This window comes from Trachurus trachurus (genome assembly GCF_905171665.1).
Source record: "Trachurus trachurus genome assembly, chromosome: 22".
In the NCBI taxonomy this organism is placed as follows: domain Eukaryota; kingdom Metazoa; phylum Chordata; class Actinopteri; order Carangiformes; family Carangidae; genus Trachurus; species Trachurus trachurus.
Genome location: NC_139907.1, coordinates 570,339 through 598,265, shown reverse-complemented (window position 1 = coordinate 598,265; position 27,927 = coordinate 570,339). Strand labels below are relative to the sequence as shown.

The 27,927-nt window shown below is 45.2% G+C and overlaps 1 protein-coding gene across 3 annotated transcripts; it reads right to left on the bottom strand.

Moving 5' to 3' along the window:
- Positions 1-624: 624 nt before the first annotated feature.
- Positions 625-27,261, bottom strand: tyro3 (TYRO3 protein tyrosine kinase). Of its 3 annotated transcripts, XM_083998364.1 has the most exons (20): positions 26,984-27,261; positions 23,898-24,084; positions 22,778-22,878; positions 21,635-21,805; positions 16,386-16,472; positions 15,984-16,099; positions 15,456-15,639; positions 13,823-13,935; positions 13,273-13,302; positions 12,073-12,211; positions 11,179-11,302; positions 10,871-10,965; positions 8,360-8,455; positions 7,956-8,036; positions 6,328-6,420; positions 6,111-6,232; positions 5,898-6,007; positions 5,623-5,782; positions 5,099-5,235; positions 625-1,855 (listed from the first exon to the last, which is right to left on the bottom strand). In XM_083998364.1, exons 1-20 carry the CDS (start codon positions 27,045-27,047, stop codon positions 1,387-1,389), a joined length of 2,679 nt encoding a protein of 892 aa, XP_083854490.1. In that variant the 5' UTR covers positions 27,048-27,261; the 3' UTR covers positions 625-1,386. The 3 variants fall into 3 exon arrangements, with proteins under 3 accessions (XP_083854490.1, XP_083854489.1, XP_083854491.1); XM_083998363.1 differs by lacking the exon at positions 13,273-13,302 and having other exon boundaries at positions 13,793-13,935; XM_083998365.1 differs by lacking the exon at positions 13,273-13,302 and having other exon boundaries at positions 13,793-13,935; positions 23,898-24,081.
- Positions 27,262-27,927: the final 666 nt, after the last annotated feature.

Genomic DNA, 27,927 nt, shown 5'->3' with positions numbered 1-27,927 from the left:
TAATCACCATGATGACGTCATGAGTCTTTTATATTGAAGGACTGAAGTGTGTGACATCATCAGTACTTCCTGCAGCTGCTCCAGATGTTTGCACGAACAGCTGACCAGGTGTCAGGTGATCCAGTCCTTCACTCTGGACCGGACTAAACCGGACCGGACTGGGTCTGCAGCGTCACTCACGTCTCCATAGAAACAGAGGTTGAGTATGACATCACAGGTGGTTCACTGAGTTTGACTGAAAGGGTTAAAATAAAATAAAAAACACCTGAATAAAATGTTTCTACACAACATGAAGCTGTGTCACTGGCTCAGAGTGTGTGTCTGTGTGTGTGTGCTCAGTGATCCAGGTGTTTGTGTCCAGGTGAGTCCTCCTCCCTCGGTGCATTCTGGGTAAATGAAGCCTCTTCCTCCATGGACTGTTGCCACGGTGACGGCGGTGTTAGACCTGATGTTTGTTATTAGATGATGTCACACGACAACGTGACACAGATACGACACTTTATTCATTCAAGTCTCACAACGTGACCTGTACAGGTGTGACACGGCCAGGTGAGGTCATAGGACAGACAGGTGATGATTTCATCCCCCCCCCCCCCCCCCCCCCGACACAACAACAAACACAGTTCATCCTCTGTACAGGTCAAAGCACAATAAAACATTTTATTATTGATTAATCTCCTGATCGATCGGCTCATTATTAAAACTGTCTCATTCACAAACTATTCAGTTAAAAAAATATCAAAGTTACAGATTAATTCTCAATCAATAATCAATTATCCAGTAGTTTCTGCTGTACATATGAACAACGGCCCCTGAAGGCCACACACACACATTACCCAGGGTGCACCTGTGTGACCGGTAGCTTATGGCGGTTGATGAGGGAACCAACTGATCAGAAATCTGTCTCATTGATGAATCCACTGATCGTTTCTGAGATGACTGAGGTCAGGGCTTTTATTGTGAAGGGCCAGTGTTCAGGGCTTTTATTGTGAAGGGCCAGAGTTCAGGGCTTTTATTGTGAAGGGCCAGTGTTCAGGGCTTTTATTGTGAAGGGCCAGTGTTCAGGGCTTTTATTGTGAAGGGCCAGTGTTCAGGGCTTTTATTGTGAAGGGCCAGTGTTCAGGGCTTTTATTGTGGAGGGCCAGTGTTCAGGGCTTTTATTGTGGAGGGCCAGTGTTCAGGGCTTTTATTGTGAAGGGCCGGTGTTCAGGTGAAGGCGATTGTCGTCGACCTGTTAGTCCGTTAGATCAATCAATCACTTCCTGTTTCGTACCAATAATCTGCTGTAGTGTGTGGGCGTGCTGGTCCAATCAGGCGCGAGTGGGCGGAGCTTCGTCTGCTGAGTGGGCGGAGCTTCGTCCGCTGAGTGGGCGGAGCTTCGTCTGCTCAGACGTTGATGACGGCGTCGTCCTCGTCCTCCTCCCCTCTCCCCCCCTCCCCCTCCTGTGAGGTGTCTATTGACTCCTCCCCTCTCCCCCTCCTCTTCCCCCCTCCCTCCTCTTCCTCCTGCTCTTCCTCCTCCTCCTCGCCCCCCCCTCCCCCACAGGGACCGATGATGTAACGGTAGTCTCCGCCCCCGATGGCGAGCGCGGCCCCCGACCCAACCATCATCCAGTCCTCCTGCTCCGCTCCTCCTCCTCCTCTCCCCCAGGTTGCCATGGCGTCCTCGGGGGGCCACGGCCCTCCCCCTCCTCCTCCCCCCTCCTCCCCCTCCAGGTTGACGTAGAGCAGCGGCTCCTTGTGGGGGGGGGCGGGGCCCAGGCTCAGCCACAGAGACTCCAGCTGCTCCACCAGCTGCTGGAAGCTGGGACGGCACTTTGGGACGGGGCTCCAACAGCTGTGCATGAGGTCATAACTGTGGGGGGGGGGGGGGGGGGGGGGGGGGCAGAGAGATAGATGATTCTATACAGATCAAACTGGTTCCAACATGTCTTGCCTCACTCCCGAGTCCATGACCAGCAGATAGACACCATCCTTTCTACTGTGCGTGCAGTAACAAGGGAGATAGAGCCGTATCGCCGTAATTAGCTTAGCTCAAACACTGGAAGTGCATAGGTAGTGTTAGCCTGCCGCCACCTAAAGTCGCTAATTATCTTAGCTCAAACACTGGAAGTGTATAGGTAGTGTTAGCCTGCCTCCACCTAAAGTGGCTAATTAGCTTAGCTCAAACACTGGAAGTGCATAGGTAGTGTTAGCCTGCCGCCACCTAAAGTCGCTAATTATCTTAGCTCAAACACTGGAAGTGTATAGGTAGTGTTAGCCTGCCTCCACCTAAAGTCGCTAATTAGCTTAGCTCAAACACTGGAAGTGTATGGGTAGTGTTAGCCTGCCTCCACCTAAAGTCGCTAATTAGCTTAGCTCAAACACTGGAAGTGTATGGGTAGTGTTAGCCTGCCTCCACCTAAAGTCGCTAATTAGCTTAGCTCAAACACTGGAAGTGTATAGGTAGTGTTAGCCTGCCTCCACCTAAAGTCGCTAATTAGCTTAGCTCAAACACTGGAAGTGTATAGGTAGTGTTAGCCTGCCTCCACCTAAAGTCGCTAATTAGCTTAGCTCAAACACTGGAAGTGTATAGGTAGTGTTAGCCTGCCTCCACCTAAAGTTGCTAATTAGCTTAGCTCAAACACTGGAAGTGTATGGGTAGTGTTAGCCTGCCTCCACCTAAAGTTGCTAATTAGCTTAGCTCAAACACTGGAAGTGTATGGGTAGTGTTAGCCTGCCTCCACCTAAAGTCGCTAATTAGCTTAGCTCAAACACTGGAAGTGTATGGGTAGTGTTAGCCTGCCTCCACCTAAAGTCATCAGATAAACTCTTCAGCAACTCTAAACGGAAACCGGCGGGCCGATCTGACAAAACTCTCCGGTAAGGCATCTTGAGCGGTCAAATGCCGCTAACGGGACCAGATCGGTCAAAACGGAGGGTTCAAGCAAAGACGCTTTATTTTGGTTCAAGCTAGCTACATCGAGGGTAGGTTAGCTTCCTATTTCAAAGTAAAAGCACAAATTATATCGTCATGGTTTTCTGTATGTAAAGGGCAACGGGTGTTTTATTTTGTGAAAGTAACCGGAAGTGCGTTGGTCACAATGGCTAGCTTGAGTAGCGCCGAATTCGTCCCAACAAAATTGTAAACAGCTGGTATTTAGACAAATTAACGACACACTGCTGATCTAAACGGCTACTTTCTCACCTAAACATGTTTGAAATGTTGATAAAGTGATATATTTACAGAGTTTAGAGCTAAAATGAAATCAGCTTCTGACTGCTGATTTCAGCTCGGGTAGGAGGCAGGCTAACACTACCCATACACTTCCAGTGTTTGAGCTAAGCTAATTAGTGACTTTAGGTGGAGGCAGGCTAACACTACCTATACACTTCCAGTGTTTGAGCTAAGCTAATTAGTGACTTTAAGTGGAGGCAGGCTAACACTACCTATACACTTCCAGTGTTTGAGCTAAGCTAATTAGTGACTTTAGGTGGAGGCAGGCTAACACTACCTATACACTTCCAGTGTTTGAGCTAAGCTAATTAGTGACTTTAGGTGGAGGCAGGCTAACACTACCTATACACTTCCAGTGTTTGAGCTAAGCTAATTAGTGACTTTAAGTGGAGGCAGGCTAACACTACCTATACACTTCCAGTGTTTGAGCTAAGCTAATTAGTGACTTTAGGTGGAGGCAGGCTAACACTACCCATACACTTCCAGTGTTTGAGCTAAGCTAATTAGTGACTTTAGGTGGAGGCAGGCTAACACTACCTATACACTTCCAGTGTTTGAGCTAAGCTAATTAGTGACTTTAAGTGGAGGCAGGCTAACACTACCTATACACTTCCAGTGTTTGAGCTAAGCTAATTAGTGACTTTAGGTGGAGGCAGGCTAACACTACCTATACACTTCCAGTGTTTGAGCTAAGCTAATTAGTGACTTTAGGTGGAGGCAGGCTAACACTACCTATACACTTCCAGTGTTTGAGCTAAGCTAATTAGTGACTTTAAGTGGAGGCAGGCTAACACTACCTATACACTTCCAGTGTTTGAGCTAAGCTAATTAGTGACTTTAAGTGGAGGCAGGCTAACACTACCCATACACTTCCAGTGTTTGAGCTAAGCTAATTAGCAACTTTAGGTGGAGGCAGGCTAACACTACCCATACACTTCCAGTGTCTGAGCTAAGCTAATTACGGCGATACGGCTCTATCTCCATGGTTACTGCACGTACAGTCAAAAGGATGGTGTCTATCTGCTGGTCATGGACTCGGGAGTGAGGCAAGACACGAAAAAAGAAATGTTGGCGTATCCCTTTAATACATGATGTCACATCAGACCAGTGGCGGCTCGTCAACAGAGGACGCTCTGAATCAGACGATAAAGACTAAAATAAAATATGTGAGATTAAAGTGACTTAAAGGGATAGTTCAACATTCTGGTTGTTAAGTCCTGATGTCACAACACAGTAGTTGTGTAGCAGTAGTTGTGTAGTAGTTGTGTAGCAGTAGTTGTGTAGCAGTAGTTGTGTAGTAGTTGTGTAGCAGTAGTTGTGTAGTAGTTGTGTAGCAGTAGTTGTGTAGCAGTAGTTGTGTAGTAGTTGTGTAGCAGTAGTTGTGTAGCAGTAGTTGTGTAGTAGTTGTGTAGCAGTAGTTGTGTAGTAGTTGTGTAGCAGTAGTTGTGTAGTAGTTGTGTAGCAGTAGTTGTGTAGTAGTTGTGTAGTGGTTGTGTAGCAGTAGTTGTGTAGTAGTTGTGTAGCAGTAGTTGTGTAGCAGTAGTTGTGTAGTAGTTGTGTAGCAGTAGTTGTGTAGCAGTAGTTGTGTAGTAGTTGTGTAGCAGTAGTTGTGTAGTAGTTGTGTAGCAGTAGTTGTGTAGTAGTTGTGTAGCAGTAGTTGTGTAGTAGTTGTGTAGTGGTTGTGTAGCAGTAGTTGTGTAGTAGTTGTGTAGTAGTTGTGTAGCAGTAGTTGTGTAGTAGTTGTGTAGTAGTAGTTGTGTAGTAGTTGTGTAGCAGTAGTTGTGTACTCACATGTCCATCCTGCAATCTGCTGGTCTGGTAGTTGTGTAGTAGTTGTGTAGTAGTTGTGTAGTAGTTGTGTAGCAGTAGTTGTGTACTCACATGTCCATCCTGCAGTCTGCTGGTCTCTTCAGTCTCTCTCCTTTGATGAGGAACTCGTAGATCTCTGAGTTTTCTACTCCAGGATACGGAGTCTGACCCCGAGTCATGATCTCCCACATGGTGACGCCGAAGGCCCACTGACACACACACACACACGGAGACAGACACACACATACACACACACACACACACACACACACAGAGAGAAACACATGTCACCAAGATGCATTATGTGAAATGTAGGTACTGTATCTCTGTCTGTGTTTCTGTGTGTGTGTGTGTGTGTGTGTGTGTGTGTGTGTGTGTGTGTGTGTGTGTGTGTGTGTGTGTGTGTGTGTGTGTGTGTGTGTGTGTGTGTGTCTATGTGTCTATGTGTGTGTGTGTGTGTGTCTATGTGTGTGTGTGTGTGTGTGTATGTGTGTTTCTCTGTGTGTGTGTGTGTCTGTGTCTGTGTGTCTCTCTCTGTGTGTGTGTGTGTGTGTCTGTGTCTCTCTGTGTGTCTCTCTGTGTGTGTGTGTGTGTACCACGTCGCTCTGCGTTGTGTAGACGTTGTCGCTCAGACTCTCCAGAGCGATCCACTTGACGGGCAGCTTGGACACGGAGCCCTGGCGGTAGTAGTCGCCGCTGTAGATCTTCTTAGAGAGGCCGAAGTCCGCCACACACACACTCATGTTCTCGTCCAGCCTGCGCACGCACACACACACACACACACACACACACACACACACAGGGGGGTCAGTGATGTGTGGAGGCGTTGCCGTGGTAACCAGGTGGACGGGGGGGGGGGGGGGGGACTGACATGCAGTTGCGGGCGGCCAGGTCTCGGTGGATGATGCTCCGGCTGCTCAGGTAGGACATCCCTCTGGACACGTCCAACATGAACTGGACCAGAGTCTGGAGGGACAGGTCCTAATGGAGAGACAGGTAGAGAGACAGACAGGTGAGAGATAGACAGGTAGAGAGATAGACAGGTGAGACAGGAGAGACAGACAGGTATAGAGACAGGTCTTACAAAGGGAGTGTCTCCGAGCCTCGACAGCAGTAGGAACGTGTGCAGATCTCCGTGCTTCATGAAGGGAAGAATCACCATGGGAACGGGCAGACGCAGACCTGGTCGCCGATGGAGACTCACACCTGTCGACCACACACACACACACACACACCTGAGGCCTGAGTGTGTGTGTGTGTGTGTGTGTGTGTGTGTGTGTGTGTGTGTGTGTGTGTGTTACCGATGAGCTGGATGACGTTGGGGTGGTGGAAGTCCTTCATGTAGGCCGCCTCCTTCAGACACTGTTCAATGTCATCTGACGACGTGATGTCAGCTACACACACACAGAGACACACACACAGACACACACACACACACACACACACACACACACACACACACACACACACACACACACACACACACACACACACACAAGTTTTAATATGTGTTCATGTGAGAAAGTAACTGTTTAGATCCTACATATACGGCCAGTTTGCTCTGCAGAGCTGCTCGGCCGGCCAACCTCCGTCCTCATCCCGGGGGAGAAAACCATCGCGAATTAACTTACCCGCAGGTTTTTAGAGGTTTACCACCGGCTGGTTACATTATTTTTAGGAGATAAATGTTGGTCTCAGTGATGAAATCTAACAGCTGTATCAGTAGCATTAGTTAGTCTGAATGTAAAGTGAAGCTTCCTGTGTATTGGACAGAAGAGCAGCGCTGCCTCGGGGCTCTGGAGCCTACGGACACAAACCACCACATTTACATCAAGAAATACATGTTTTACAATCAACACATCAGTCTGCATTAAGTTTTATTTTGTTATTATAAAACGTAAAGGTGAAATCCAGCGATCTGATTGGTTGTTAACCGTGGTATAATGAGCAGTTACCACGGCTACTATTCTAAAGCCTTATCACAGCGTAGGCTATCACTCCGCCTCAGGCACGTATGACTGGTATGAATGGAAGTTGTTGTCATGTATCCATGACAACGGACTGTTGCAGTCCGTAGCAACAGACAGCTGATGTTTCTACGATGTTAAAATGTAGTAAAGTAGTGTAACTGACATGTTGAAGGTGAACTTTGACCTCCAGAGGGTTAACAATGGTAGAGGGGACTGAGCAGTGACAGAGCTACTTGGAGCTAACGTCTGGACAGCTGGGAACAGATTTTTATTCTGCTGGAAGAAAACTACATGTCCTCTTTCATATTGTTGTTATTAGGGGTGGGAGAAAAAATCGATTCACATAAATATCGCAATACCTTTTTTTGACGATTTTTAAATCGATTTTTTGGGGGGAATTTTTTTTTTTTTTTTTTTTTTAATATTGTGTGCATTAAATGTGCATTTGTTCGCCTTTTTTACATACAGAGAGTCCAGGTTTTGAAAAGGGTTATAAGGGTATAAAGTTCACTTTATAATGGAGTATGTTAATTTATAGGCTCCTACAGTGTTTGTGTGCAGATAAATGTTAAAAATGCTAAAGACTAAAAATCGAGAGAATCAGCAATATCGTAGAATCGCAATTTAAATCGAATCGCCATCCAAAAAAATCGTAGAAGAATCGAATCGGGAGAAAAGCATATCGTCCCAGCCCTAGTCATTATTGGTAACCGTTTTATAAAAGCAATATATCACTCCAGTCCGTGGTCTATGCTCATTCTACCACTCTGAGGGGGAACAACGCCCCTTAGAGTGGTAGAATGAGCAGAGACCACGGCCTGCAGGGATATATTGCTTAAATATACTCTATACTACATACTGTATTTAGGCCAAATCAGTACGTACTAGAATACAGCCTGGGAGGAGAGGAGGAAGAAGAAGATGAGGAAGAAGAAGAGGAAGAAGAAGGTCTCACTCACATTTCAGCACTTTGACAGCAACTTTCTGGACGGACGCGTCCTCCGACTTCAGGAACGCCTCACGCACCGAGCCAAACTCACCTGGACACACAGACACACACACACACACACACACACACACACAGACACACACACACACACACACAGACAGACACACACACCCTGATCACCTGAGGATAACTCATCAAGACGTGCTTTTACTGTGAAAGTCTGAAGACAGGAAGTGCTTTTACTGTGAAAGTCTCACCACAATGTGTCACTGCAGGTCAGCAGTTGTGTTTGTGTTGTACACACCTGGACTGTGTACAACACACACCCATGCTGGAGTGTGTGTGTGTGGTAGTGGTTATGTAGCTGTAGTTGTGTAGTGGTTGTGTAGCTGTAGTTGTTGTGTAGTTGTGTACCTTTGCCCAGCATGTGTCCCAGTGTGAGGAGTCTCTCTGGGATCAGGACGTCCTGCAGTTTGTTCTTCAGCTCCGTGTTGATGCCCAGACTGTCCACTACACACACACACACACACACACACACACACACACACACACACACACACACACACACACACAGTGAGTAGAAGCAGTAGCAGAGCTCTCAGGCCACGCCCCCTCTCTGTGATTGGCCGACAGGCAGCAGGTACCTGCAGCAGGCCGTGTGGTGGAAACATCAGGCTAGACACACAGAGACTCACACTGTAAAAACTCTACATCTTTACAAGAATATTTGTCTCATTTCTAGTCAAAACTAATCTCTTTCCACTTAAAATAAGACTCATCACCTAAAAATTAACTTGTTTTTAGATCATTTTCACTTGTTTCAAACTAATTTTCACTTGAAATAAGTAGAAAAATCTGCCAGTGAAAGTAAGTTTTTTGTGTTTGTAATAAGAAAGAAAAACTTGCTCCACTATCAGATTTTTCTACTTATTTCAAGTGAAAATCTGCTTGAAAGAAGTAAAAAGTGTCTAAAAACAAGCTGCTTTTTAGGTGAATTTATGTAGAATGAGATTAGTTTTGACTAGAAATAAGACAAATATTCTTGGTAAGAGTTTGAGTTTTTGCAGTGCAGTGTGAGTCCGTCCACACACACACTGACTGGTGTTGAGTGTGTGAGTCAGAACCTGGATGTTCATCAGCAGAGTGTGAACAATGGACTGACTCAACCCACTCCAGCAGAACTACAGCAGCGTTTCCATCTGTGTAAAACCTAAACATCAGTTAGAAGCTGGAAAAGGAAACGTTCTGCATTGTTGTTTCTCATTTCCTCGTCTGATCCAGTTGGTCATGTTTCTCTTCTCTCTCCGTCTGGTTTCAGTCGTCCTGTCGACCGTTTCCACCAACCAGGTTATTCTACTGATTTTTTTCGATAGCTAACAAGCAGCGGTCGAAACTGAAGTCACATGTTCAAAACTCTTAACACAGCAGCGTTTCCATCAGGCATCTCAGCTAAACAGTTCATCTCTTCCCCAAAACGGAGCCTCACCAACAAAACACTTCATACATGTCTCAAAATAAGCGAGCGATATAGCGCTGCAGCTGAGTAATTAGCGCGATATAGCGCATTTAGCGTGCGCCCGTGTCTGTGTACCTGTGTCTATGTGCAGGCAGAGATCAGAGATGGTGTTTTAAATAACCATGCTAGCGTTTCACCAGCTCTCATCTCTGCCAGTCAGCCTCTCAAACTGCCGCCACGTGCGTCTTTTTTTTTTTTTTTCTTCTGTAGCCATGTTTCCATCCAAAGTGATTTGAATTACTGGGAAATGCGCATTAAAAGAAATTCGAATCATGTGTGTTTCCATCTACGGACTTTTAATTACATGTAGTGAAACCCTGATGTTGTCTTGTGAGTGAACTGCAAACACAGGAGCAGTCGGGGTGAAAGTGGCTACGTCACTTAATTCGAATCATCAACCAAAACCCGGCCGTAGCAGCGTATTTCAGTTTGTGCGAATCAGGGGATTTTAATTCGAATCACGGCGTTTCCATCATCATTTTCCGATGCGACACATCTAAATGCATCTAAACAGCTGATGGAAACGCACCTTGTGAGAGACTGTGGTGGGCTGCCAAAGTCTTGTTAATTAATGGGAAACACTGTCCTGCAACAGAAATTCTGTTTTGATTGTGTTTTGAACTGTTTTGAACAAAGTGTGTTAGCATGTGAAACATGTGCTGTAACAGTCCAGTGTTCAGCAGGTGGTGAACTAGTAACTGAGAAAAGAGTCCATGAATGTTGGTGACTGTCACTGATGCATTTTAGGGCTGTCACTTTTTATTCGACATTCGAATATTCGTTCGAATGTGGGGGGAAAAGTTCGTATTCGAGCAGTAACGACCTGCTCGATATGCAGGCTGCAGCAAAGATACTCTATTTACCGTCTTTGGCTGCAGTGCCCGGTGCCTGCATAGCGCCGCGGAACGTCCACCGGACGCGGAAGGGCCGCGAACAGCCGAGAAGCGGAGCCAGTTTACTTTCTGTGCCCATATTAACCGCTGGTGTGGTGTCGCGGCGTGCACCTCCGCGGCCGGCTCGCGCCCTGCAGCGTCTGGTCTATTTTGTGTGAGAGCCGCGAGCAATCGCGTCAAGCTGGGCAGGAAGTCAAACATGAAACAACGAGAGTATCCGGTCAATTTTCAAAATAAAACACCGCGACTGTGTGTGCTGCGGCGGCGCCGCGGGGGGGGGGTAATATTTGAATATATCCGAACGAATTACGGGTCATTCAATAATCGTTCGAACCTCATTTTTCTAAAAACTGACAGCCCTAATGCATTTAGTGTGAAAGTAATGAAAAGTGCTTCACAGTTTGGTCCACATGGACTGGTGTTAAGAGTTTTGAACATGTGACTTCAGTTTCCACCACTCAGACTGTTAGTGGACAAAGCATCAACAACAACAACAACAACAACAACAACACTCACACGTGGACTCTGGTGGATCGGCGCCGGTTCTGTTGAAGGACCGGGCGGCGGTGAAGGACACGCAGCTCTCTGGACCTGGACCCTTGAAGACAGACCTGGACACAAACAGGATATACAGGAAGTAAGATAACCTATAGTAGCCTACTAGGTGGAGAAGGAGTAGGAGTTAATAAGATAATGCTTCTTCCTACTCATTTTCAAACATACAAAGGTTTTTATCAACTAGCGCTTCAAGTGTAATATGTTATTCACATGTTTGAAATAAAGTATTCATTCATTCATTCATTCATTCATTCATCGTCTCGTACCCAAACTGTGTCTCTTTGCCGCGGCGCTGTGCGGTGACGGTCAGCATCAGGCCGACCACGGTGGCGAGCAGCAGCCCCAGCAGCAGCCCCACCCACATGTGGCTCCGCGGCACCGCCACCTGCACTGAGGGACCACACATAATAAAAACATCTCAAAAAACATTCACAAGATGCTATTTAACTTTGTACGGCAAAACAAAAACCATTACATAAAAAAATCAGTAATAATGAATTCATATGATAAGGGCGGTCTTAACTTCTTAGATTTTCACACTTTGAATAATACATTTAAAATGAATTGGCTAAAACAATTCCTCAAGAGCCCCTCTTCAATTTGGAACTTCATACCAAACTTTATTTTCTCTAAATTAGGAGGCTTAAATTACCTTTTATTTTGTAATTACCATATTGAAAAAATCCCCTTAAAACTATCCAACTTCCACAAACAGATGCTTCTTTCCTGGTCATTAATCTATAAGCATCATTTTTCCCCACATAGATACTACATATGGAATAATAGAGACATTATATATAGAAACAAATCTTTTTTTACCCCCATTGGTTTATACACAACATACTTTTAGTTCATCAGTTGTTTAACTCAAACGGATCATTATTTACATATCAAGAATTTATCCTAAAATACAGAATCCCTGTTCCTATTAGTGAATTTAATATTGTCATAAATGCGAAAACCCGACACTCTTGCCCTTTGATCCAACCAAATTACATATAGGCCAAATTTGTTTCTCCTCGACACGCAATAGTAACCGTAATATACGCTCTTTCGCGCTGAGAAAAAAAACAACAACTGAGGGACCAGAGAAACACCCTGAGCCTCCGATTGGTCGGACCACAGTGACGTCACAGTGATGTCACAGTGATGTCACCTACCTGCGGCGGGCAGCGCCAGCAGCGGGGGGGTCCAGGGGCCACAGCCCACGGCGGTGCAGGCCGTCACCTGGAAGGAGGCGTTGAAGAAGCGGCCGCCGCCCGACAGCTGAGCCACGTTCTCCTTGAACAGCAAAGGCTCCTGGGAAAAAACACAGAGAAGACGGCACCTGAACGCACCTGAACGCACCTGAACGTTCTTGAACGCACCGCAGCTCTACACAGTGACGAACCAACGACTGTTTCTGTGTGGGTTAGCTAACAGCGACTAACAACGGCCAGTAACAGCTAGTAGCAGCTAGTAGCAGCTAGTATCAGCTAGTATCAGCTAGTATCAGCTAGTAGCAGCTAGTAGCAGCTAGTAACAGCTAGTAGCAGCTAGTAGCAGCTAGTATCAGCTAGTAACAGCTAACAGCGGCTAGTAACAGCTAGTAGCAGTTAGTAACAGCTAGTAGCAGTTAGTAACAGCTAGTAGCAGCTAGTAACAGCTAGTAGCAGCTAGTAACAGCTAGTAGCAGCTAGTATCAGCTAGTAGCAGCTAGTAACAGCTAGTAACAGCTAGTAGCAGCTAACACTCACTTGGAGCTCTCCTAGAGTCCACTGGACCTTGTAGGCCAGCAGCTAACAGCTAGTAGCAGCTAGTAGCAGCTAGTAACAGCTAGTAACAGCTAGTAGCAGCTAGTAGCAGCTAGTATCAGCTAGTAACAGCTAGTAACAGCTAGTAGCAGCTAGTATCAGCTAGTATCAGCTAGTAGCAGCTAGTAACAGCTAGTAACAGCTAGTAGCAGCTAACACTCACTTGGAGCTCTCCTAGAGTCCACTGGACCTTGTAGGCCAGCAGCTAGTAACAGCTATTAACAGCTAGTAACAGCTAGTAGCAGCTAGTAGCAGCTAGTATCAGCTAGTAACAGCTAGTAGCAGCTAGTAGCAGCTAGTATCAGCTAGTAGCAGCTAGTAACAGCTAGTAACAGCTAGTAGCAGCTAGTAGCAGCTAGTATCAGCTAGTATCAGCTAGTAGCAGCTAGTAACAGCTAGTAGCAGCTAGTAACAGCTAGTAGCAGCTAGTAGCAGCTAGTATCAGCTATTAACAGCTAGTAGCAGCTAGTAGCAGCTAGTAACAGCTAGTAGCAGCTAACAACAGCTAGTAGCAGCTAGTAGCAGCTAGTAACAGCTAGTAGCAGCTAACAGCAGCTAGTAACTCACTTGGAGCTCTCCTCCTAGAGTCCACTGGACCTTGTAGGCCAGCAGCTAGTAACAGCTAGTAACAGCTAGTAGCAGCTAGTAACAGCTAGTAACAGCTAGTAGCAGCTAGTAGCAGCTAGTAACGGCTAGTAACAGCTAGTAGCAGTTAGTAACAGCTAGTAGCAGCTAGTAACAGCTAGTAACAGCTAACAGCGGCTAGTAACAGCTAGTAGCAGTTAGTAACAGCTAGTAGCAGCTAGTAACAGCTAGTAGCAGCTAGTAACAGCTAGTAACAGCTAGTAGCAGCTAGTAGCAGCTAGTAACAGCTAGTAACAGCTAGTAACAGCTAGTAGCAGCTAGTAGCAGCTAGTTAACAGCTAGTAGCAGCTAGTAGCAGCTAGTTAACAGCTAGTAGCAGCTAGTAACTCACTTGGAGCTCTCCTCCCAGAGTCCACTGGACCTTGTAGGCCAGCAGCTAGCAGCTAGTAACAGCTAGTAACAGCTAGTAACAGCTAGTAGCAGCTAACAGCAGCTAACTCACTTGGAGCTCTCCTCCCAGAGTCCACTGGACCTTGTAGGCCAGCAGTCGGCCCTGCAGCTCCTCGTCCTGCAGCCGGGCCCAGTTCAGAGTCAGCTGCTGCTCCGACAGCTCCAAGCTCAGGTTCCTGGGGGCCACCAGCGGGACTGGACCGTCACAGATAGAGAGAGAGACGGGTTAGAACCAGAGCAGCTGGACCTGGACCTGCAGCTCCAGACCCGGTCCAAGACCTGGTCCAGACTAACTTTTTATACTCGGAGCACAGTGGCCCCCTGACTTAAAGTTTTAGGAGCACAAACAGAAAATGTATGTGTGTGACTGTAGAGCAGCAGATATTAACAAATCCTATTAACAAGTGGCTCCTTCTACGTTTCACAGTCACTGGCTGCACACGAGCACGAAGATGGAAACTTCATTTTGGGGCAAAAAGCTTTAATTGAGGGTCAGACTGGAGCCTGATCCAGGACCAGCTGCAGTCTGGATGCACCATGTTGATCCACAGTCTGTTGTTGTTGTTGTTGTTGTCCAACACCCCCCCCCCCCCAGCCAGCAGGGGGCGCCGCTCGGCCGCTCGGCCGCTCGGCCTCGGTCCTTTCACATGGATTGAGGCCACAGACAAAAGCTGATTGTACGGAGAGAACTGGAATCTGCTGCTGGACCGGGTCCAGCTGGACCTCACACACACTCACACACACACACAGAGAGATACACACACACACACACACACACACAGACACACACACACACACAGAGAGATACACACACACACACACACACACACAGACACACACACAGAGATACACACACACACAGACACAAAAACACAGCGAGAGAGAGAGATACACACAGACACACAGAAAGAGAGATACACAAACAAACACAGACACACAAACAAACAGACACACACACTGAGCAGCTGAGCTCAGCTCCAGACTCAGACCAGTCTAGAGCTGGTCCATTAGGACCGGGACCAGTTCAGACCAGACACACGGTGCAGGCTCTCCAACGTCACAAGACTTAGCTGAAGAGTTGAGTTTCACTGTAGCAGAGTTGGTTCTGACCTGGTTCTGACCTGGTTCTGACCTGGTTCTGACCCGGCTGCATCATCCCGGCCCCTCACTGTGCCTTCACACCAAAAGCTTCCAAAGCCTCATAAACTCTCGAGGATGAGCTTCAGACCAGACAGCTTCCAAAACGGCTAATATTTTCAGCTGCTTCGGTCGCTCGTCACGTGACTGATGTCGAAGTTCGATCGCGCTGGTCATTGGGTCACAGGACAAAAAAAAGAAAAAAAAGGAGCCGACAGACGTCTCTATTCTGACAGGTTGCCACCGAACCGCGTCATAGCTAATTACCATAAAGTTAACCATGGTTCAACTTCTGGTCTGGTGACGCTTTGGACGCTCAGTGTCGCCGGCTCTCATTGAAAATGAATTTGACGCTTTGGAAGCTTCTGGTGTGAACACACAGTTAGACTGATCCTGGACTCAGATTCTGGTCTCAGGTCTTGGAGGTCTTGGAGAGCTTTTCTGTCTTTCATATTTTGTAGTAGCTGCATATTAATATCTGATTTCTATTTTAAACTCATAAACATTTGGTTTTTTGGACCATTTCCTTATGGATGTAATATTTCCCCTGTAAAATAAACAGATTGAACGGGTCTGACCTGACTCTGGCGTGTGGAAGTGCATCCAGGGGGAGAAGGGCGAGGCCCCCACCTCGTTGCTGCAGGCCACTCTGGCGCTGTAGTTGGCATGGCGACTCAGACCGGTCACCACCAGCTGGTGAGGAGGCACCGGCGCCTCCTGCTGGGGGGGGTCGCTGCAGCGCCGCGCGGCCCGACGGCACAGCTGGAGGAGGGGGGGGGGCAAGGTTAGAATAGTTTTAGTTTTATTTAGTTTTGACTTCTTTTTCTCTAATTCAGTTAGTTTTAATTAGTTTTTAGAGCAGGTTTGCTAGTTTTAGTTGTTTTTTTCAAAATCTTTTTATTGATTCACAGTAGTGGACAGTCGGCTACATCCGGAGTCCGGAGAGGGTTTACTAGTTTTAGTTAGTTTTATTTTTATTAGTTTTAGTTTTTTCATACTTTGGGTTATTTGTTAGTTGAAGGATTCAAAAAGACCAGAGCAAGTATTGTGTAAGTGCGTGTGTGTGTGTGTGTGTGTGCGTGCGTGCGTGTGTGTGTGTGTGTTACCTCCACGGTGCAGGTGGACAGCTCAGAGTGGCCGGTGAACCCTGGTCTCCATGACAACGTGGCGTTGTTGTCCACCATCCTCAGGACCTGCAGTCCCACCGGCGCCGCGGGCAACACTAAACCACACAGAGACACCGGCCAATCAGAGCTCAGCAACACTAAACCACACAGAGACACCGGCCAATCAGAGCTCAGCAACACTAAACCACACAGAGACACCGGCCAATCAGAGCTCAGCAGCACTAAACCCCGCCCCCACATAGAGATATCGGCCAATCAGAGCTCAGCAACACTAAACCCCGCCCCCACATAGAGATATCGGCCAATCAGAGCTCAGCAGCACTAAACCCCGCCCCCACATAGAGATATCGGCCAATCAGAGCTCAGCAGACGTGACCTGACCTTTGATGTGGACCGTCCCGGTTCGGGACACGGAGATCCCTCTGGCGTTCTTGGCTTCGCAGTAAAACTTCACGCTGCTGTTCACGCCTGCAGAGACAAAGGGTTTTTCCCCAAAAACATTTAAACATTTTTAGAAAAAACAGTTTTTTTTTAATTCTACAAAAAAGTGGTAATGATTTCTAAAAAAAAAAAAAAAGAATTCTAAAGAAAAAGTGGTAAAAAATTATCAAAAAAAGTTGTTGTTTTTTAAATGGAAGAGTCCTGATGGAAGTTTGTCATATGCCAGTGTCTGATGATCCATCAATTCATTTTCCTTTGAACTTTACTACATTTGAAATTATTCAGATTTTCTGTTTTGTGAAACTCAAAAAACAGGTTTTATTTCATATAAATGAGGTATGAATTACAAAAAAAAAAAGTGTGAAATTAGTATGAATAGGTTGGTGTGAAGTTGGATAAAAAGATTAAACACAAAGATGTGTGATAATGTTACGTTGTTACGCTTTTTATCAAATCAAACCAGTTGGAGTCATTTTGACCCCAGAGGACGATGGATGGTTACTATGGTTACTACTCTGTCGTTAAAGGGTTAAAACCTCCAGACCGGTGGTTCTCAACGTGAGGTCCAGGGACCCCCACGGGTCCGTCAGAGGGTTTACGGGGGTCCCCAACTTTTTCTTGAAATTGTACCACTTTTTTCTAGAATTTATAAAGTTTTTTGAGAAAATTTTACCACTCTTTTTTTATTATTTATTTTTCCCTTTTAAAAAAAATGTAAAGAAATTTTTACCACTTTGTCTTGAAAACTTTTTTTTTTGAGAAATGTTACCACTTTTCCCAGGAAAATTTTTAACTTTTTTCTAGATTTTAAAAAAATTTTTTTTTTTTTTTTCCAGAATTTTTACCACTTGTTCTAGAAATTTCCAGAAATTTCCAGAAATTTCTCTATAATATTTCCCAAACTTCCAAATCTTTGTCGTTAGCACTTCTTGTCTCTGTTTCCATCTGATATCCACAGATACACCTGTCACATTACCATAGCTGCTCATTTTTTTTTTTTTGTAACTGAGAATTACCATCGTTGGTATTACATCTGCCACTGTTGCCACTTTCATGTTTTATCTTTATTATTACTTTATTTATTATTATCAATACTATGAATAATCATGCTGCTATGAGCACTTTGCACTTTGTCCACCACACATACAGTTACTGTACTGATACTGTAGGTGTCCACAATCAACATCTTGCTGCTATGAGCACTTTGCACTTTGCCTACCTCATACATGTTGTTGTCCAAGTGTGTCTGTTTATGCCTCATCTTTGTATAGTAGCTTGTATACTGTGTATTTTACTACTTTTATGTTATGTGTAGATAGATAGATAGATAGATATACTTTATTGATCCCAATCTGGGAAATTACAGTGCAGCAGCAGCATTACACAGACACACATTGACGATAACAACATATAGTATAAGAATATAAAGAATAAGAATATAAACTATACATAATAAAATAGTAAAATATAAAGAACAAACTATACATAATAAAATAGCAATAGCAAATAAAATAAAATGTGATGTACAAAATTATATACAAAAACAAATTGGCAGCGTTGATTTTAGTGCAAGAAGAAAATGTGCAATGTGTGTAACTGTGTGTAGAAAAATAAAGTGCGTAGTGACTGTAAGTTATGACCAGAGTTTTTCAGCTGTTATTATACAGTGTGATGGCATGTGGCAGGAAAGATTTCCTGTATCTGTCCCTTCGACAGCGGAGCTGAAGCAGCCTGTGTGAGAAGGTGCTCCGCTGTCTGACCACTGTGTGATGGAGAGGGTGCTGGTCATTGTCCATGATGGAGAACAGTTTATTCAGTGTCCTCCTTTCCACCACGGTCTCAAAGGACTCCAGCCTGAGACCCAGTACAGAGCCAGCCTTCTTGACGATCTTCTCAAGTCTGTTTGTGTCGCTGGCTCTGATGCTGCTGCCCCAACACACAGCAGCAAAGAAGATGGTGCTGGCAACAACAGACTGGTAGAAGATATCCAACATCTTGCTGCACACGTTGAAGGATCTCAGCTTCCTCAGGAAGTAGAGTCTGCTCATCCCCTTCTTGTACACAGCCTCGGTGTTAGATTTCCAGTCCAGTCTGTTGTCAATCACCACTCCAAGGTATTTGTAGTCCTCCACCTCCTCCACCACCTCCCCTCTGATCCATAGTGGCTGTGAAGTCGTCTTCTTCCTCCTGAAGTCGATAACCATCTCTCTGGTCTTGTTGACGTTCAACCTCAGGTGATTCTGTTCGGACCACTCTACAAAGTTGTCTATCAGTGTCCTGTACTCCCCCTCCTCTCCATCTCTTATACACCCGACAACAGCTGAGTCATCAGAGAACTTCTGAAGGTGACATGACTCAGAGTTGTACTTGAAGTCAGTGGTGTATAAGGTGAAGAGGAAGGGAGAAAGCACAGTCCCCTGTGGAGCTCCTATATCACTGGCCACCACATCAGACAGGACACTGCCCAGACGGACAAACTGTGGCCTGCCTGTTAAGTAGTCAGTAATCCAGGAGATCGCTGCGTCGTTAACACCCATCACCCGCAGCTTCTCACCCAGTAGCAGAGGCTGAATGGTGTTGAAAGCACTGGAGAAATCAAAGAATGTGATCCTCACAGTGCCTCCTCCACCATCCAGATGCATATGGGCTCGTTGCAGCAGGTAAATGACAGCGTCATCGACTCCTAAATGGGGCTGATAGGCAAACTGCAAGGGGTCCAGAAACGTCCTCACCTGTGGTCTCAGCTGGTCTAAGACCAGTCTCTCCAGGACTTTCATCACATGGGATGTGAGGGCGATTGGTCTGTAGTCAGCTGGGTCGGATGGCTTCGACTTCTTGGGGACTGGAACCAGGCAGGACGTCTTCCACAGCATCGGGACTTTCTCTTGACTCAGACTCAGGTTGTACAGATGTCTCAGTACGGGAGACAGCTGGCTGGCACAGGTCTTCAGGATCCTAGGCGTGATGCCATCAGGGCCTGCTGCCTTTCGCTGATTCAGTCTTTCCAGCTGCCTCTTTACCTGGCCTGTAGTCACCATTGGATGGTTGATACTGGTGTCCTCGGTGGGGGAAGGGGAGGAGGAGGAGGAGGTGGGGGAGAAGGAGGGGGGCAGATGGAGAGGTGATGTGCAGGAGAGTGTGGGTGTGTGGGGGGCTGGGGGTGTTGGAGGGGTGGCAGGAGGTGAGCTAAACCTGTTGAAAAACTGGTTAAACTGGTTTGCTCTGTCCAGGCTCCCTGATGTTTGCCTGTCTTTCCCCTTCATTCCCGTGATGTGCTTCATTCCCGTCCACACATCCCTCACACTGTTCTGTTGGAGTTTGGCCTCCAGCTTCCTCCTGTAGTTGTCCTTGCATGTCCTCAGCATATCTCGGAGTCCATGTTGCACTCTCCTCTGCTCCTCTCTGTCTCCAGACCTGAAAGCCCTCTTCTTCTTGTTCAAAAGTGCCTTCAGGTCGCTGGTGATCCAGGGCTTGTTGTTGGAGAAGCAGCTTACAGTCCGGGCTGGCATGGTGGTGTCCTCACAGAATCTGATGTACTCAGTGATGCAGTCAGTCATATTATCAATGTCCTCCCCATGTGGCTCACAGAGTACATCCCAGTCTGTTGACTCAAAGCAGTCCTGCAGTGCCTCAGTGGCCTCATGCGTCCACTTCCTCACTGTCCTGGTGTGCTTGGGTTGTCTTCTCACCAGAGGGACATACCTGGGAGTCAGCATGACCAAGTTGTGGTCTGACCTGCCGAGGGGGGGGAGGGCTGTGGCGTCATATGCATCAGTGGCATTGGCATATAGAAGATCCAGCGTTTTATTGTCTCTGGTGGGGCAGTCAATATACTGGTGAAAGTTATTTAAAGTTTTGTCCAGTGAAGCATGATTAAAATCACCTGTAATAACCATGAAAGCATCCGGGTGTTCAGTCAGTAGTTTAGCAGCGGTGGAGCTGATGGCTTCACAGGCTACCGCTGCATCAGCTGACGGGGGGATGTAAACAGCGATAACAATGGTGGACGTGAACTCTCTCGGTAAATAATACGGGCGCATTCCCACTGCTAGCAGTTCAATGTCTGGGGTACAGAGACGTTCCTTCACATTCACATGTCCGGGATTGCACCACCTCTCACTGACATAAAGTGCAAGTCCGCCACCCTTTTTCTTCCGACTTTTGGCAAAGTCTCTGTCTCCCCGTATCAAACTGTAGCCTGTAACCTCAACGCTGCTGTCCGGGATGTGCGAGTGCAGCCATGTTTCACTGAAGCAAAATATGCTACACTCACGGTATTCCCTCTGGGTCTTCACAAGCGCTGCCAGTTCGTCCGTTTTATTCCCCAAAGACCTCACGTTTCCCGTTATAATCGCCGGGACCGCTGGTTTATGTCTTCTCCCTTTTTCCTTCCGTTTGGCTCCAGACCTGCAACCGCGGCGTCTCCTCCGTAACTCCTGCGGGACCACAGGTCTGTCTCCAGGCAGCAGCACGGGTTTACACAGCGCAAACAGCTGTTCACGCGTGAAAACAATGGTCTCACTACTACCAGCGGCAAAGGTCCCGGTTACAAAGAGGAGAAAAAGTGGTAGAAAAACGCGGAGAAGGGTAACAAAACTAAGTCCAGCCATTGTCACAACTCTTACGAACAGATTGTGATTGATCAGAAAAACAAACGAAAAGAACAAACCGACAAATAAACGAAAGTTTAAAAAACACGACGGGAGCTGCAGCTACAGGCAGCCACCTGAGACGGCGCCATCTCAGACTACAGATGGAAATTAGCTGGGAGCTAAATCTGGTGCAACCATCTTTTCAGTTTTTCCTTTAGATGATGAATGTAATTGCACATTGTCCCTTTTTAAACTAATAAACTAAACTAAAACTTCAGGCCATTGACCCTGATCTGAACGTTCTTCAGTCTCAGAACAAATATTTGTGTATTTCTGGTGTTGGTTTCAACATGTTGTCCAATGGGTCCGTTGTCTAGTTTGTGTCGGTTTAACGTCCTTGATGTAAAAACCGTTGAGAAGCACCGATGTAGAGGAGGAAATTAATTAACCACCAAGAATTTGAGCAAGACAAAAAATGGCGAACACACTGAGAGCAGTGAAGTGTGTGTGTGTGTGTGTGTGTGTGTGTGTGTGTGTGTGTGTGTGTGTGTGTGTGTGTGTGTGTGTGTGTGTGTGTGTGTGTGTGTGTGCTCTGACCTTGGACCTGCAGCACGGAGGGTGAGGCCGTGGCCCCCCCCTCCTGCCCCCCCCCCAGCCACCACAGCACCTCCACGGGCTCGGGGGGGCCGACGGCGGAGCAGCTGAGGTTGAAGGGGCGGAGCGGCAGCGTGGACACGTCCTGGGGCTCCAGCAGGAAGTGGGGGACACCTGGGGGGGGGGGGGACACAGCAGACTGTAGGAACACTCATAGATATAGATACTGACTAGATGTACACCGCCTTCTGCTTCTCAGCGTACGTCAACACGGCGGCCATCTTGGTGAGGGGTTTCTGACCATAGACATATAAACGTCTGACCAGCAGTCAGACCAGTCAGACCCTGTAGAACATGTTTCAGTGTATTGATGCATGTGGGTGTGTGTCTGAGTATACATTAAAAAAAAATTATACAAATTCTTTTGTTGTTGTATCATAAATATGTGTCTGACATTTATAATAAACCAAACAGCTTGAGAATGGGTTGAATATTCGGTGAGTTGTGGTGATGTTAATGGTTGATAGACCTCTAATGCAGGAAGTAGACACGGCTTCGTACGTATTCCACTCAATGGGCTCTATGCACAGCTCCACTACTTCCTGAATTTAAGCCAGCTCCTTCATTTCCTGTCTTACATTATTGGACACACTGATTAATCCAGGTGTGTCTGAGTAGTCACAATGGTCAGACACACCTGGATTAATTAGATTAGATTAGATAGAACTTTATTCATCCCAAAGGAAATTATTCGGCCAGGCCGCTCCAGAGAAAAATAACTTGGTTAAAGAAAATAAATAGGATACAAGGAGGAAATCCTATTTATTTTCTTTAACTAAGTTATTTTTCTCTATTTTTAATCAGTTTGTCCAATAATGTAAGACAGGAAATGAAGGACCTGCCTTAAATTCAGGAAGTGGTGGAACTGTGCATAGAGCCCATAGAGCTGCCTGGGAACGCAGCATCTAGTCAGTAGATATATCTATGGTGGTAACACTCAGCACTGACTGGCTGTGGTGCATTCAGGGTCACAGCAGACTGTAGGAACACTCAGCACTGACTGGCTGTGGTGCGTTCAGGGTCACAGCAGACTGTAGGAACACTCAGCACTGACTGACTGACTGTGGTGCGTTCAGGGACACTCACCCTCCACGGTGATCCAGGCGTGTTCAGAGGAGAAGGTCAGACCGTGGAACTCCACCTCGCACCAGTACTGGCCCGCGTCCTGCTGCTGCACCGACTTCACACTGGAGACCAGAACCAGAACCACAACACAACACAACACAACACAACACAGACCTCAGACCTCAGACCAGAACCAGACCAGAACCACTAATTCATTACACCGTTATATTATCAAATTTACATGAGCTAATATGATTACTTAAGGTACAATATGTAAGAATGTGGGCAAAAACGGTCACTGCAGTCAAATTCAAAACACAGCGATCTCATTTTTTCTCCCAGTCGTAGCAGCAACTCAGTGGAAGCAGCAGGGTTAGTATAGGGTTAAACTGAGGCTCAAACGCCACTGACGCTGCCGTGACTGGGAGAGAGCGCTAGGTGGCGCAACATGTAAACGCGTAAATTCAAAACATAAACATGATTTGCAGTCTGCAAAAAAAGATTTTTAATGTGAATACTCTGGCTGGACTATTGTTGTTGGTGAGTTCATCATGTTATATGAACATTATTCCTGAGTCTCTGTGACATGTTAGGAGGATTTTACGGCCAGTTGCTTTACATTTCTTACATACTGTACCTTTAAGATAAGAAAATGTTTTGAATTAATACTTTCTGTAATAAAACTTGAGTTATTTTCTTATTTGTGGTTGTTTTGTAGTGTGTTACACTTGACCCCCCCCCTGCAGCTCAACAGTAACATTTGACTAACATTGTACTCTTTGTGTAATATCTGGGGCTGAATACATTTATGAGACAGTAGTAGACTTGTGTAACTACAACATAGCAGAAGATGACTTCTCTAGTGGAATCAGTCCCAGAGAAATTCAGAAAATAGTCAAAAGTGTTACACTTGACCCCACTCTCCCCTACGTGTTATTTCTCAACATTATGACATAATAATAATAATCATCGGCCTGTAAGTGAAAGCGTCACCGTGGAGGTTTTGCTCCGTCTCAACGTCGCCTGTATTTACTGTTGATCCGTTGTTTAACCGATAAACAGTCCAGACCTGAAGGACCGGGCCCTCTGGTTACCGTGGTTACCGTGGTTACCGTGGTGGTGTGGCGGTTGCCGTGGTTACCTGTGGAAGGTCTCCCAGTGCGTCTCTCCCAGCGTGATGAACATCTGGTCGGTGCTGTACAGCTTCTCTCCGTCCTTCAGCCACACGATGTCCGGCTCCGTCACGCCGCTCACCGCACATCCCAGCCGCGCGCCGTTGCCCTGGGAGACCGTCAGGTTGGACGGGTGCTTCGTGAACGTCACTCCTGCTGGGGGAGGAGGGAGGGGGGGAAACATTACACTCCTCTTTCTCCTGTCACTCATCTCTGTTTGTCACCAAACTTCTCTCTGGAGCGTCGGCATCTTTATATGACTGATTTATTCTGCATAAGACCCTGACTAATACTCATAGTACACTGTAAAAACTCAAAATCTTTCCAAGAATATTTGTCTTATTTCTCGTCAAAATGTCTCATTTCTAGTCAAAACTAATCTCTTTCCACTTAAAATAAGACTCATCACCTAAAAATTAACTTGTTTTTAGATCATTTTCACTTGTTTCAAACTAATTTTCACTTGAAATAAATAGAAAAATCTGCCAGTGAAAGTAAGTTTTTTGTGTTTGTAATAAGGAAGAAAAACTTGCTCCACTATCAGATTTTTTCTACTTATTTCAAGTGAAAATCTGCTTGAAAGAAGTAAAAAGTGTCTAAAAACAAGCTGCTTTTTATGTGATGAGTCTTATTTTAAGTAGAATGAGATTTGTTTTGACTAGAAATGAGACAAATATTCTTGGTAAGATACTTGCAGTATCTTTTTGCAGTGTAATGCTGCATTAGCATCAAAACAAAGAAGGCTAAATAAAAAACGATAATACATACGTAGTCTAAGAAAAAAAACTGGAAAAGTTAGGGGGAGGGGCCCACTTTAGTATTCTTTAAGGGGGCCCAGAATTCATAGCAACGGCCCTGCAAATACTACTGGTCAAAATTTACTCCGTAGCTCAGTCAAGTACTTGCTTTTAAATGTACTGTAAGTCAAAGTCAGAGTCAGAGTAAATGTCTTATTCTCCACATCAATGAATGACTCTAATAGTTTGTAAATGAATGTAAGGAGCTTTTACCTCTTGTTAGTGAGAATGAACTCTTTGCTGCTCAGCTGCACTGATGTGCTGCTTTTAGGGGTTAGGGTTTCCTTCTCTGACAAACACAGCTTGTGTCCAATAGGATTTTAGACAAAGACCTGAAAGTAACCAGTACTTTTCTACTTAAGTACAGTACTCAAGTAAATGTACTCCGTTACTGTCCACCACTGTGTATTCTAACGTTGTAATGTAAAGGCTCTATAATCAGCTCCACTACTTCCTGAACTTAGACCAGCTCCTTTATCTCCTCTCTAACAAACCAGGTGTGTCTGAGTCTGACCGTTGTCGTGGCTACTAACACACCTGGATGAGTCAGTTTGTCCAACAGTGTGAGACTGAGACAGGAAGTAAAGGAGCTTTAGGTTGAGGAAGTAGTGGAGCTGAAGCATAAAGACTGTTTAACATCTGACCCTGTAGGATTACATCCAACATCTCCACAGGAAACAGCAGAATGTGTCTGTCTGCAGATCTCTGTCCCTCAGGCTTCAGAATAGAAGAAATAAACTCAACACTATAAAACATGCAGTGATACAAATACAGTGAACAACACCATGAATAAATAAAAAACACAAGTTAAATTTAACATTAAACACTGATTAAAACTGAGTCTTCTAACTTTATTCAGGAATAAATGTGTTTAAAACAACCAACTTGTCTTGACTCAAGGTGAAGAGTCACGTTATGATCCCTAGACCTAGAACTAAAGACTCAACGGTTCTGTATGAATCCGTTTATACAGAGTTTCCCCCTCCCCACTTGCCTGGGTAAATAAAGGTTAAATAAATAACAAATAAAAACATATAAAGCAACAAGTAAAGAAAGTTTTAATAAACAGATGAAAGGTTTTTCTCTTGGTCTGAAAACATCCGACCTGTTTACGTGTGTTTATGTTAAATATCACATCTAAGTATTCACATGTTTTTAACATCTACCGGGATAAACAAATAAACAAATCAACCTGTGAACGCATCACAGGGACGGATGACGTCATAGACCATCACAACAAGGTCCAATCACTGATGTCACTAGTCGCTAACAACCCCCCAAACACACACACACACACACACACACACTTAGGAGTACAACAAAACTATCTAACTAAAGTAAATGTCAGTGGTTCTCAAAGTGGGAGGGTCTAACTTTTTTAATTATTGTTTGACTTTTTTCTTTTAGAAATTTGACCACTTTTCCTAGAACTTTTTCAAGAATTTTTACCAGTTTCTTCTCGATTTTCCTTTTTTTTTTTAACTTTTTATTATGTTTTTCAAGACATCTTACCCCTTTTTGTATTATTGTTTGCCCCTTTCTTGAGAGACAGAAATTTTGCCACATTTTTCTTTAATATTTTGAGAAATTTTACCACATTTTTTGCCAAATTTTACCACTTTTTCTAGAATTCTTGAGAAATTTTACTATTTATTTTCTCAATTAAAAAAAACAACTTTTTACTGTTTGTTTGTTTTTTAGAAATGTTACCACTTTTTTTCTAAAAAATCTTAAAACTTTTTTTTGTTTATTTTTTGAATTTTTACCACTTTTTTCTAGAAATGTTTCAACTTTTTGGGAGAAATTGTACCACTTTTTTTTCCAGAAATTTCTCTATAATCTTTCAAAAAATGTAGCTAGGCCTAATGTTAAACATACATTGATAGTTTGTGTATTTCTGGTGTGTTGTCCAATGGGGGTCCGTGGTCTAATTTGTGTCAGTTTTGGGTCCTTAGAAGCAGCGTCTATGTGATACAAGTCTGAACAGTTTACCACCTAGAAACCAGTTTACCCACTAAGTTACTAAACTACACAACACTCCACCACCGCTGCTTCAGCTGCTTCAGGCCCCGTGGTGTCGGGTTGAAGCGGCCGGTGGAGGCGTCGCTGCCCCGGGCTGAAGCCCCCGAGAGGCGGCGCAGCGCCGAGGAAACACGGAGAGAAGTTTCTCCTCAGGACAGTTTTTACCGACAGTTAATAAAACTTTAGACCGAAGTTTGTTTGTCACTCGGCCGGACTCGAACCTGGTCCCCACTCACCGGCGCCGCAGCCCCCGAGGCTCCGCAGCAGCAGCAGCACCAGGACCCCGAGGAGCCGCTTCATCCTCTAATCCGCCGCATCAAGCCGCTCGGTTCGGCTCAGTTCGGCTTCACTCGGCTCGGCTCGGTTCGGTCAGTTCTTCTCCGTCATGTCGGAGCTCCGGTCGGTCCAGTCGGCGGCTTCATGCAGCAGCAGCAGCGGGAAACAGACGCTCACAGACCGGGTTAAAGAGTCGAGTCGAGTCGGTGCCGCTGAACTCCGGAGCAACTCGCCCTCCTCGCGCACACCGAAACTTCTCCCGTTTATCCAACAAACACGAGCCCACCGGAAGTGGGGCCACCGCACCTTCAAAATAAAACTAAGAACTTTAAGTTTAGTTTTTTTTTGTTTTTTATTTGCACATTATAAAACCTGCATAAACAATGAAAATAGTAAAAGTAAACATTGTGCAGGAGAGGTAGAAGCTAAAAAACAACAGTGGTGGTCTTCAGAGTAGGAAGACCACACAGACATTCACAACATAAAAAACAGAAAAAAAAGTTAACATAGAAAAATGAAAAATACTGAATTAATAATAAAAAAAAACAAAAAAAACAGTTTACATAATGAAAAAGGAAAAAAAAATAATTACAAATTGACAGATCCAGAAATGCTACAAATCTTAACTAAAAATGTTTTTTTCAGTAGTTTTTTTAACAAAGCCAGAGTGGATATTGATTTCAGTGATGTAGGTAGATTGTCCTCTGTCCTCTGTATTTTAAAGTGCGTTGGTTGTATGAAGTCCAACAAAAGGGAAGGTGGAAGTTCTTTGAGTGTCTTGTCTGATATAGGCTAAATTAATATCTGAGGAAAACTTTAAAAAAAAATTCTGAAAACATTGAAGTTTTCGCCTCATAGGCCAGATTTTATTTTCACAAACCACTAGTAGCTATGATGTATGAGA